We start from the raw sequence: 12,770 nt of genomic DNA on the forward strand, positions 1-12,770 counted from the left end.
CCTTGCCAAGGGCAGCCATCCCAAGGGATGCTGAGCCCTCGCTGGGCTGCTCCAGGTGGAGCTGGGCTGTGCCAGTCCCCGGAGCAGGCGGAGATCACTACATCCCACGTCAGCCCTGGTACCCAATCTGCAGCCTCCCAGCCTCAGCAGATGAATCAGCCTAGTGCTTCTATTTTTGCTTCACTCCCGAAGCTATTACTTATCCTTGCTAATGCTCTGGGGTTTTTTTTTGCTTTAATCTAACACAATCGTTTCTGTGCAGCCTCTTGTGCTGGTTTCTAAGGCAACATCACTTTCCAGGATGATGAGCTCCTCGGTGCCAGCGTGGTTGGTGTGGTCTCTAATTAAGAGTTATTAGCAAGAACAGCAATCAGAGCAGGCAGAGCCACGAGGACACGCTCTGTGTGCCCAGGAACATGGGATTTACACACCCTGCCCCCTGTGCTGACACACACACACGGGCTGTGGAACCAGCCCTGCCCAACTCACGCTTCACTTCTTCCCACAGGCTGCAAGGAACCAGGCTGAAGGATAAAACTGCAATATTTAGGATTCTGACCACCAGAACCTTGTACTATAAGGTTAACATTGCAAAGGTGTGGAGTTGTACAAACCTTAAACAGAGCCTCATGTTTTATAGAATGGGTCATTTACAGACCAAATCCTGCTTTAGAATTTACATCAAAAACCAGAGATCAGCCAAAACCAGCAATCAAACACACTCAGAGTGTTTCCAACTCAATATTTGCTTATTGTGGGGATATTTCATAGAGCAGAGGCAACACAAAGTTCACCCAATGATGCACAAGCCACAGACTGGCAACATCAGCCAGGGAAAGAGGTTTGCAATTCAGACTTCCCAGAAAGTTACACAGCACCACTAAGGAAATGTGGTCAGCAGCCTCAGCCTGGCAGACTCTGCAGCCAGAAGTGGATTTGTTTCACTCCCAGCTTTTCTTGGAAATCCAAGTGTCAAGGATGAGCAGGAATACAAAATAAAGGAAGGAGATCAGCCTCAGGAAGGCTGGCCCAGGAGCAGCTCCAGGGGAGAGCTGGGCACGGCTGCATCAGCTGCAGAGGAACCAGAACTGGGGCAGCAGGGGGAAAGCAGCTGGGGAAAACCAGGGGCATCTGCACTGGGTCAGCTGCTCTGGGCAACCTGGACAGAACACAGAGCTGAGGGCTGGGGCAGCACAGAGAGGGGGATTTAGGTGGGATATTGGGAAGGAATTCCTGCCTGGGAGGTGGGGAGGGTGCCCAGAGCAGCTGGGGCTGTCCCTGCATCCCTGGCAGTGCCCAGGGCCAGGCTGGATGGGGCTGGGAGCAGCCTGGGAGGTGTCCCTGCCATGGCTGGGGTGGCACTGGGTGAGGCCTGAGGTTCCTTCCAACCCAACCATTCAGGGATTCTGTGATCCTGTGGGATCAGAGGCCCCTGAGCACCCAGCACTGCAGAGCTGCACCTCTGGAAAAGCATCCTGTAAGCTCAGCTCAGCTCAGCTCAGCTCAGCTCAGCTCAGCTCAGTTTTTAGCCAGGGACAGAAGCAACACCTCTCCAAAGCCTTCTGTTCAAGCTGAACCAAACTCCCAGCAGGGCCAGGGCAGGAGAGCAGCCCAGGGCCAAGGTCCCCTCCCAAAGCTCTGTGACACTGCCAGACCTGCCTGGTGACACCGTGTGGGGCTCAGCTCCCTCCCACACCCCCTGGGATAATTAACAGGCCTTTAATTAATGCACAGCCTGCAATATGGTGACTCTGAGCACTTCCAAAGCATTATCAGAGCACCTCTGTTATTACCTGCACACAACTGCTGATGATCTCAGGATGCCTGGCTGCACTTGCACATCCTCAGCCCCTGCCCTGATTAACTCAGTGTTAATCAGCTGATGAATTCCTTTCAGACAAACCCAATTACACTTTGGGGTCCCACAGGAGAACTCCAAACATGGCATGACTGAAAGGTTACTGTGCAAACGCTAGACCCACTTAAAATAATGGAAACCAGGCAGGGAAAGAAAATACTTCCAGCAAGAGCTTCACTGTGGCTGCAAAAGCAAAGCAAATCCTGTCATTAGACAGGGATGGGCATTTCTTGCTTTTAAATGGATTTGATTTGCACACAAACTGTTGAGCAATCTGCCCTGCATGCCACAGGGTGACTGTGGCAATGGGCACACGACAGCCTGGCACGGGCTGGGGACAGGAGGCAGCCCCAGGATGGGGATGGACGGGGGGAAAGAGGGATCCAGGCATGAGATGAGCACTCCAGCAGCCCCCACTGGGGCAGGAATGCAGGAGCAGACTGTCAGCACCACAGGGTGGTTGTGCAACGAGCACTCGGCTGCAGAGCTGGCCCTGGGCTGAACAGCTTATGCAAATCAAAATCCATAAGAGGATACAGCCCCCAAACGCTGAAACAAATTAATTTCTTTTTCTAAAATCGACTATTCTTCAAGGACAGATTGAAAAAAAATCTTCTGCAATTCTCCCTTTGACACAGAGCTTGAGGAGCAGAGGGAAGGGGGATGTGAGCAGCAGATCAGAATCTGAATCTGAATCTGAATCCAGCAGCCCAACCCTGGCCCAGTGAAAACTTTCCATCATTCCCCCTAAACCTTCCCCAGCACCTCCTTGGAAATACAGAATTTAGGATCCTGACTGTCACCTCTAACTCCCAATTTGAGTTTTAATTCACACAAGAGGCACCACAAAGGTTCAGTCACATTGTAAAGGCTGATAATGCCTGTGGTGTTTCTGTTATCAGCTGCCTCCTGACATTAAAAAGTATAAAATAATTTTCCATGAGGCTCTGGGGTAGTTTTTCCAATGGCAACAATAACAATGAGAAGCTGAAATAAACCCAAAAGAGGGATAAGGGATTAAATTTAAGAATTGCACAATCAGCCTTATAGTCAATGTTCCTTAAGCTGCACAGTCAAAAATAGAAAAAAAATAAAATTACACAAGTGTGCAAGGCCTAATTTACAGGAGATGGATCCAACTCCCATCAAAGAGAGGGATCTGCAGCATCACAGTTGCCATGACTCCCGAGGGAGCTGCACCACAGCCCTGGCACTGATTTTAGCAGCACAGACAGGAGCTGATGTTTTCAGGGAAGCATCCTGTTATCCTGGAACACACAGTGTAGGACATGGGAGCCTGGCTAAAGAGATTTCATCACTGAACTTCAGCAGGGGGTCCTCCAAAATGCCTCAAAGTGGGAGCAAATCACTGCCTGCCCATCAGGGGAAAGAAACAAGAAAGATGGAGAGGGACTGGGGACAAGGATGGAGGGACAGGACCCAGGGAATGGCTCCCAGTGCCAGAGGGCAGGGATGGGTGGGAGATTGGGAATTGGGAATTCCTGGCTGGGATGGAATTCCCAGAGCAGCTGTGGCTGCCCTGGATCCCTGGCAGTGCCCAAGGCCAGGCTGGACACTGGGACACCCTGGGACAGTGGGGGTGTCCCTGCCATGGCAGGGGTGGCACTGAAGCTTTAAGGTCCCTCCCAACCCAGAGCATTCCAGGATCCTGTGGGGATCTCAGGTGTGCAGCAGGAGCCTCCCAGGCCTGCCTGACAGTCCCAGGTGAGGAGCTGGCCATGGTGTGGCCACAGCTAAAGGCACAAACCCCCTGAGCATGCCACTGTTACAGAACAGGAGCACAAACAGGCCATGGAGGGGACACAGCCCCTGTGACACCTGGACTGCCACAGAGCTCTCCTGGGTCCCTGCAGCCCTGCCAGGGGATGCTGCCACCACCACCCTGGAATGGTTACAAAGGTGTGGATGTGGCACAGGGGAATGTGGGTCAGTGGTGCCCTGGCAGTGCTGGGGTTAAAGGCTGAGCTTCCCCAGCCTGAACAATTCCCTGATCTGAGCCATGCACAAGCACAGGCACTGGCCAGGGATGCCAGCACCCTCCCCTGGCTGAGTGCTGGGCTCAGCTCGGGGTTCACACTGGGGTGTGAATTCCCTCTGCAGGCACCCCCAGACCCCCTGTGCCAGCTGAGGGACCCAGCCAGGCCCTGGGGTGTGTGCAGCTCTGAACAGCTGCTCCAGGAGGGGCCAGCACGGATGGAAATGGAGACAAAAGCCTCGGCCATGGATCTGATCTGTGGGCAGGAGTGCCCATCTCTGAACTCCTGGAGGGGGCACCGAGTGCTCTGGGCTGGGGACAGGGCTGGCATTGGGCACAGCACTCCAACCTCAATGATCCTGGGGCTCTGGGATGGCAAAGCACCCTCAGCTGCTGTGGGAACACAGCTCAGGAGCTCCCAAACAAGCTCAGCCTGGAACCATGGAAGCTCCTGAGCTGGGAGGGACCCACAGGGATCACTGATCCAACTCCTGCTCTGCACAGACACCCCAAAATCCCACCCTGAGCATCCCTGAGGGTGCTGGACAAACACTCCTGGAGCTCTGGCAGGGTTGGGAATGTGCCCATGCCCTGGGGAGCCTGGGGAATTCAGTGCTGGGCACTCTGAGCTCCTCCTAAAACCCCAACAAACCAAGTGCTGACTCTACAAAGTGCTGAAAGGAGGAAAGCAATGGAAGGTTATCAAAGCCCTGAGTAAACTGACATCAGGACAAATTCCAGGTGCAAACTTTGTGCCAACTTACTCACAGGCTGCAGTGCTACTCTGAGCCAGGACTCCTCCACTGTTACCTGTGCAAGATACTCAGGAGGAGCTTTTCCTTCAGAAACTCCTGGCAGACAATGGAAAAGCTTGGAAGAAATGTTGGTTTTGTAAAAGGTGCTGCCTTCAGCTTTCCCTTTGTTTTGTTGCATCATGCACCAAAGAGCATCACTCACTTCTGCAGGCACAAGTTCATGCAGAGAACACCACTTCCACTAAAATAGAACTACTTCAGGTTATGCAACACTCATTAAAATTACAAAACCTCTCAAAAACCTGAGCAGCATGTTAAGGCACTCTGGAGCTCGGGGTCTGGTGAGTTAGTGGCTGCATCATGCAAACTGGCAGCAAGGAACTCTGCAGAACAGCAGCAAACTTCCATGCCTGATGACAAGGCACAAATGGAGAGCACCTGAGGGCAGGGATAAACTCCCTGGCCTGTCTCAGCAGAGTGGGGTTCACAGAGATGCCAACTCCTTCTGAGGAAGCTTCAAAATGAGCACAAGTACAAGAATATTGGTAATCTCATCTCTAGCCGTATTTCAAAATTTCTAAGAACTGGATTCAGTTCTGTGGGATCGATTCCAGCTCATTTCCTATGAGCACAGGGAGCTTGTTCCCTGGAGAACAGCCAGGGTGCCCAGCCCTGGATGCTGATCAGCCCATCCAAAGTCCCCTAAGAGGGAAAAAGTCCCAAAATTTACATCAGTCCCACCATTGTTTTGTTAGAGCTGCTTTGGAAAAGGTTTTGGCTTAGAAGGAAACACATTTTGTGGATGAGGAGGCTCAAGCCAAACCAACTGCAGGAGGAGAAGGGGATGCAGTTGGTGTGAGGTGGGATAGAGCCAGACCCTGCCAACAGCAGGGACCCAGAACATGCCCTGCCCTGGCATCCTCCATCCCTGAGCAGGTCAGGGACACTGTCACACCAAACCCTGCACACACACCAGCTGTAACTCAGCCCCACGGCTGCCCCAAGGCAGAGCCTGGCACTCCCAGCGTGTGCCAGCTGTGCCCGTGGGCATGAGCACTGTGAGCCAGGCAAGCAGCCCCAGCACCCTGAGAGCAGCCAGCACCCCTCATGCCACGCTGGATGCCCGCTGGGGCTCGTGCCAGGGCAGGCAGGCAGCCCTGGGCACACACACACCTCTGTCCATGCGCCGGGGCACGGCTCTGCCCGCCAGGGCTGGCACCGGGGCTGGCACCCCCCGCGCCTTCGTGGGTCTCATGTAGCCCTTGAGCTGCTCTGCTGCCTTCACTCTCTCCTTCTTTGCCTCTTTCACCACTTTCTGCTCTCCTTCTTCTTCTGGCTCTTTAGCTGGGGCTCCAGATTCCTTCTCTTTCGTTACTTCTTGAGATTCCTTATCTTGGGTTGTGTCCTGAGATTCTTTTTCTTTGGCTGCGTCTTGAGTTTCTTTTTCTTTAGTTACTTCTTGAGATTCCTTTTCTTTAGTTGTGTCCTGAGATTCCTTTTGTTTAGTTACTTCTTGAGATTCCTTTTCTTTAGTTACTTCTTGAGATTCCTTTTCTTTAGTTGTGTCCTGAGATTCCTTCTCTTTAGTTACTTCTTGAGATCCCTTTACTTCAGTTGTGTCCTGAGATTCCTTTTCTTTAGTTCTGTCCTGAGATTCCTTTTCTTTAGCTGTGTCCTGAGATTCCTTTTCCTTAGTTGTATCTTGAGTTTCTCTTTCTTTATTTGTGTCCTGAGACTCCTTTTCTTTGGTTTTGGCTGGAGAATCCTTTTCCTTGGTTTTCTCTTGAGGTTTATCCCCCTCAGACTTTGACACGGGAGCGTCCTTCAGGAGAACCTCCCCAGCATGAGGAGCATCCTTCAGGAGAGCAGGGCCCTCCTCTGCAGGCTGACAGGGACCTTTTGTGTTCTCTTTGGGCTGTTTTTGGGTGGTTTGGGCAGCTGGCCCAGCAGCCTCAGGCTCAGTGCCCTGGTGCTGGGGTGAGCTGTGCTCATTCCTCCTGTCCCTGCCCTGCTCAGCCCCTCCAGCCTTCCTGTCCTTGCCAGCTCCTGGCACACCCACAGGTGTCCCTGCAGGGGCTGGGGACACCCCTGAGCTGCCAGGTGTCCCTGCAGGGGCTGGGGACACCCCTGAGCTGCCAGGTGTCCCTGCAGGGGCTGGGGACATCCCTGCTCCCTTCTCTGCACAGGACAGGGCGGCCTCTGGCCCTCCTGTCCCCTCAGCAGCTCCAGAGGCTGCTCTGTGTTTTGGATCTGCTGCCCCACAAGGAAGCTCTGAGGGAGCCTTGGCAGTGCTGTGCTTTGTGTCAGTGGGGCTTACTTCTTTACCATCCACCTTGGTATCAGTGGTTTTTATTTCTTTATCACCCACCTTTGTGTCAGTGGGTTTTATTTCTTTATCACCCACCTTTGTATCAGTGGGTTTTATTTCTTTATCACCCACCTTTGTGTCAGTGGGTTTTATTTCTTTATCACCCACCTTTGTATCAGTGGGTTTTATTTCTTTATCACCCACCTTTGTGTCAGTGGGTTTTATTTCTTTATCACCCACCTTTGTATCAGTGGGTTTTATTTCTTTGTCACCCACCTTTGCCAAGGGACAAAGGTGACTTTTGTCCTCGGGCAGGCCACCCTGGGACACAGCCTCTCTGCTCTTCCCACCTTGCTGGGAAATCTCTTTTCCAGGTTCTTTGGGCTGCTCATGAGATCTCTGGCTCTGCATCTCCTTCTTAGCACCAGCTCCAGGCTCTTTGCTGCTTTTCTCTGCTTCCAGAGGAGGAGGAGGAGGAAGGCCCCCAGTCCCTGCAGGCCCCTCTCCCTGCTTTGGGAGGGCACAGGGAGCATCACCCCCATCCCCAGGGCCACGTGCTGGGCTCTGAGACACGGATTTGAAGTCCCTTCCTTTATTATTCCCAACTCTTTGAGGGCCAGTGGGAAAGTTTTTGATGTTTCTGTTTTCATCTACAAGATCTGTGTCTCCCACCCCACACTCCAGCCCAGCTCCCACTGCAGGCTGTGCCTCACTCCTGTCTGGTTCTGCCTCCAGAGGAACAGGCTGCCTGGAGGCATTTTTAGCCTTTTTACTGCTTCCATCATAGCCCCTCTTTTTAGATCTCTCAGCGACTGGGGCCAGGCTGGGATCTGACACTGCTGGATGCTCTGGAATAGGATTTTTATTCCTGCTGCGAGGACTGGCACCTCCTGCCTCAGGTTTGTCCCTGATCTCCAGGCCAGCAGGAGGGAACATCCCTGCTCCTGCTTTATGCTCCAGCAGAAAGGGCTGCTGTGGGTCAGGCTCCCCCTTTCTGTGCTTCTCCTCCCCACCTGTGTGTGACTTCCCTGGCTCCAGGGGCAAAGCAGGGGCCTGTGCCTTGGCAGGGTCAGGCAGGTGACCCAGCAGCACCTCTGGACTCCTGGAATTCTCTTTGGCCTCCTCAGACTGAGTTTGTTGAACATGTCCCACTGCAGGGAAGACACCTGGCTGCAGCTCAGGACTGTGCTCAGCCTTTCTGCCTTTCCCATCTCTGCTTTTACCCTTGGGCTCGTCCGTGCCCAGTTCCCGGGTGGGACTGTGCATCCCTGCCCTGTGCCCTGGGGATTTATCTGCTTCCTTCCCTTTATTCACAGGCCAAGTTCCCTTAGTTTCCAAGTTTCCTTTCCCTATTTCTGGCTCTGAAGTCTCTGCTTTATGGCCTGAAAGATTTGGCTGCTCACAGAAGCTCCCAGTGCCACCCTGCATTCTGGGCTTCCCCAGCTCCTCCTCCAGCCTCCCTCTGTGCAGACCAGCCCCCTTCTCCTCAGCCAGGCTCATTTCCTTCCTGCCTGCAGCCACCTGCTCCTGCCTGCCTTCCCCCCCAGCCCCCAGGGCAGCTGCCTGCCCCGAGGGGCTTTTCTCAGCCTGTTTCCTTCTCCCATCACTGCTCCTCTTCCTGGCTTTCTCTGCCAGCACTGGCACATCCGAGCTGAGCCCGGCAGCTCCGGCCTCTCTGCCTTTCCCAGCCCAGCCCACCTGCTCTGTGGGGCTGGTGGTGGCAGCCAGAGCAGGGTTTTTGGCTCCCTCTCTGCTCTTCTCCAGCAGCAAAGCTTGGTCTAAAGCTCCCAAATCAGCTGTTTCACCTTGCCCAACATTTTCTTTCGGTTTCTCCGGTCCCAGCTCAATTGGCCTTTGCATTTTAGCTGCATTTTCCTGCAAGCCCCCAGCAGGGACACAGCCCTGCTCTCTGCCCTTATCACTGCCCTCCTTCACCTTATCAGCTCCCTCAGGAAAACCCCCTGAGTCCATCTTATTCTCAAGGAAAGGCTGCTGGGAAAAGCTCCTTTCCCCCTTTTTGCTCCTTCCGTCGCTGCCTCTTTTTTTGGGCTTGTCTGCAGGGCAGGCCTGTGCAGCGCTGCCTGAGGGGTGTCCTCTGGCAGGAACAGCCTGGCCATTCTCAGGATAAACTGTTTCCTTCCCAGCCTCATCTGTCCTCGCTCCATCAGGGGATTTGCCTCCATCCTCTGAGAGCATGCCCTGCTCTGAGCAGCTTTTCATCCTTCTGCCTCTCCCCTCACTGCGCTTTTTCTTTGGCCTGTCTGTGCTGTGTGCCAGGCTGGGCTCTGTCCCAGCCTGCTGCTCACAACCAGGGACCCCTTTGCCCTGCTTTGGATCTGCTGCCACCCCCCTGCCCCCTGCCTCGCCAGGGCTGGGAGGTTTGGGGACACCCTGGGCCCTGCCCTGCCCAGCTGGAACTTCCCCAGGTTCTGGTGGAACAGGAACAGGAGCTCCAGGAGCGTCTGTGGGGCTCCTCAGTGCTCCCTCTGACCCTCTTCCCCTTTCTGCGGCTGCCTTTGGCTCTGCAGGGAGCTTGTCCAGGGCTGCAGCCTCCAGGTGAGGCTGTTGGAGGGGATCCCTTTCAAGCCCTTTGCTTTTTTCCCACTTTTTCTTGGCTGCTGTTTCCAGGGAAGGCTGGACAGAGTCACTGGGTGCTTCCTGCCCTGGAGATGGGGATTTGGGCTCCTTGTTTTTATGGGACAGTTCCAAAGGTTTGGTCAGTAAGGGAGCTCCTGCTGTGCTCAGATTGACCTTCAGCTCGGCACCCTTTGGCTCCTTGTCCTCTCTCCTCTCATTTTTCCTGGGGAGGTCTCTCTCGGTGGCCTTGCTGGGTCCCTTGGCTGCAGCAGATTCCTGCAGCTCAGTGTGACCCATCCCTGTGCTCTGTCCCTTGGATGCCAGCCCCCAGCTGGCAGCTCTGCCTCCCTGTGGCTCCATCTCCTCCCTGGGGCTGCCGTCCAGCTCGCTGGCTTTGGGGCCCTGCTGTCCTGGGGCTGGCACAGGGGAGCTGTTTTTCTCCTCCAGGATAGGACTCCCAGGTGTTGTTTTAGCATCCTGTGGCACATCCAGAGCTCTGCTTCCAGGGGCTGTTGCAGGACACACGGCTGGGTTCTGCCACTCCATCCCACAGGGAGCACTCCTGGCACCTCTGCAGGTTCCATTCTCCTCCCAGAACTCCATCCCTCTTGGCAGCTGGTTCCTCCTTTGTTTTGGTTTCTTTTTCTTTTTCTTCACCATGGCACCTTCCAAATCCCAGTTTTCCTGGGGGGGATCTCTGCAGGTCTCCACAGGCTCCGTGGGGACACTGGTGGCCTTTCTGTGAGGAGCCCTAGAGCGAGGGGATGCTCCAGCACCACAGCCAAGCTCCACTGTGGAACAGGGGTCTGCTCTGGGCTCAGGACTCTTCTGCTGTGGGACACCTACAGGATGCTCCTCTGGCACATCTGTGAGAGGCACTGGGGCAGGTTTTGCTCTGCCAAACCCACGGTCCCTGGATTTGGGAGCTTGCCTGACTTGTGCAGTGGGAAGACCTGGAATACAGGAAGCCTGCTCAAACATCAAGGCCACTATTTGCTTGATAAAAGAAATTATAAATATATTCTCTGTGTGGCTGCAGCCCTCTCAGACAGGCCCTACAGGCAGGATTTCCCACTGGAACCACACCAGAGCCACCTCAGGAGGGCTGGGGTAGGGATTTACCCCAACACCTGTGTGATCTACCCCAAATCCATCCACCAGTGCTATTTAAACACAAGTCTGACACAGGCTCTTACCCCACCAAAAAGCACCAGTTCTTGCAAGGACATGCCATTGCTTTTTAAAAATGCATTAAGGATCCATTTTGTCTCAGCAAGACAAGATCAGAGAGAGCCTTTTTATATCTCTAGCTGGCATCCTTCCAGAGTGGGAAAACAGAAGTTTAGTGGGAAGATGGGAAGAGAGATGGGGGCAAGAGAGCCAAGTTTCCCCAGCAGCCAGGGAGGAAGCAGGGGGAGGCAGAGCCTCTGTGCCAGGGTCACCTCTGTGTCCCTGGGGATCCCTCAGGGTGAGGAGAGCAGCAGCTGTTTGTCACTCAGCCCTGGCCCACAAATCCTCCTCCACACAAGTGTGAGCAGCACCAGCCCCTCTGCAGGCTGGGTCAGTGGAGCAGGAGAAAATCACATCTTCCTTTGGCAATTGCACAGCTCACTTGGGAAGGAGATCCTCCCTGGAATATCCTCGTGAGAATTACCAGTCCTTTTCAACAGCAAAATAAAAGCCAGTGCTGATGGCAGAGATGGGAGCTCTGCACTGCCCCAGCACAGCTGTGAGCCAGTCCCAGTGATAAAGCACTCAGAGCACAGGGATTTGGGCTTTTAGTCTGAGTGGGAGGGGAAGAGCCTTGGAGAGGGCAGGGATCCGAGGGGAAGGGTGAGCCCAGCACCAGGAGCCCTGAGAGCCACACAAAGACATTCCTGCTGGCCCAGGTGGCCCCACAGCCAGGAGCAGAAGTGAAGAGTTCCCAGAGGAGGTTTCCACGAGGAAATGGAATTATTTTCTATGTTATCATTTCTGTCCTACCTGTGGGCTCCTGCAGGGCTTTCCCTTCCTGAGGTTCTGCGTGTTGGACGTGGTTGTGCTCAGCCTCCTCCTTCTGTGTCTCACCATTCTCAGCAGGAGCAGATTTTTCTGGAAGGTCTTTATTGTCTAGTGCTCCTTTTGCTTCAGCTGGAACATGAAAGACAGGAACAGAAAGCTTCAGGTCTCAGGGGTACAGGCAGCCTGCAGCTACAGCCCAGCCCTTGCAAAGGGGTTAATTTTGTGTTTAACAGGAATGAGGTTTATGAGACATGGTTGGTTCATCCCCTCACAATCCCATTTCAGCAGCACTTTTATATTTAGCATATGCCAAGGTGGGGGTAGAACAGAAGCAGGGGCTGTTTCAGGGCTTTAAGCACAGGGTGAGGGTTTGTTTGGGTTTTTTCCTCTTTGCAATCAGCCCAGTTCAGACTATCCCAGCTTCCCACTGGGAATTCAAATCCAGAATGAACTCCATTATCAGCCTGGAGTCCCTGGCTAATGCTGATCATCTTGTATTCATCTATACCTTCCAATACATGCACACAGCCACCACAACATTCCTCACTCTGCATAATTACAGCCAGTTTTCATTTGTAAGGCATAATTACAAGGGAGAGCAGTTCTCCCTGTAATTAATTTTATTTCAATTTTGCACAGAAAGGGAAACGATGACAGGCACTGGTACAAGAGCCGTGCAGGGGAAGGAAAGGACAAGTGCTGTGACTGAGCCCTGTGTCAGCAGGCACTGAAACCTGCTGGGGCTGCACCCTGGAGCCTGGGCCAGAGCTGTGCCCTGTGCTGCATTTCCCACCTGCTGCCTCCGGGGGCTGCTTGCTTTTGCCGGGAATTTCCTCCTCCCCGGGGCTCGGGGGAGGCTTCCTGTCCTTCATCTCCTCTGAGTGATCCACACAAACTTCTGGGGCTTTGCATTCCACCTCCACCTTTGCTGCTGCTTCTGTAAATCGAATGTGAAGAGTAAAAATTCCTGGGTTTAAATATAGATCAGATTAAATTAGATAAAATTCACTCCCTCGCCTAATTTTTTATCCTCTGTAAGGAACTGAAGGGTTTCCTCACTTTCAAAACCTGATTTTTAGGATCTTTCTACCTTCCTGCATTGTCTTGCATTTCCTCTTTCATTCACCCACCTGGGCCTCTCAGTCTCTACATCCCAGTGGGTGTTTTTGTTAAAACTTCTCTCTTGAAATTTATCTTCATCATTAAACTAAGGAGTATTAGAAGGTAAGAAAAAATATCTCACTCCAACTCCATCCACAACCAATCCACATATGC

General features: G+C 53.4%; 1 protein-coding gene across 5 annotated transcripts in view; it reads right to left on the bottom strand.

Annotated features, from left to right (window-relative positions):
• The window catches only part of MAP4 (microtubule associated protein 4), a 153,977-nt gene that overhangs the window by 40,636 nt on the left and 100,571 nt on the right, over window positions 1-12,770 (bottom strand). For all 5 annotated transcript variants that reach the window (XM_058045325.1, XM_058045341.1, XM_058045350.1 and 2 more), the window contains 2 exons: window positions 12,289-12,432; window positions 11,478-11,624 (listed from right to left, as the gene is read on the bottom strand). In XM_058045325.1, the coding sequence (XP_057901308.1) occupies window positions 11,478-11,624; window positions 12,289-12,432 (291 nt within the window). The remainder of the gene's footprint in view (window positions 1-11,477; window positions 11,625-12,288; window positions 12,433-12,770) is intronic.

The sequence above is a fragment of the Melospiza georgiana genome, chromosome 1 (genome assembly GCF_028018845.1).
Source record: "Melospiza georgiana isolate bMelGeo1 chromosome 1, bMelGeo1.pri, whole genome shotgun sequence".
NCBI classification, from domain to species: Eukaryota; Metazoa; Chordata; class Aves; order Passeriformes; family Passerellidae; genus Melospiza; species Melospiza georgiana.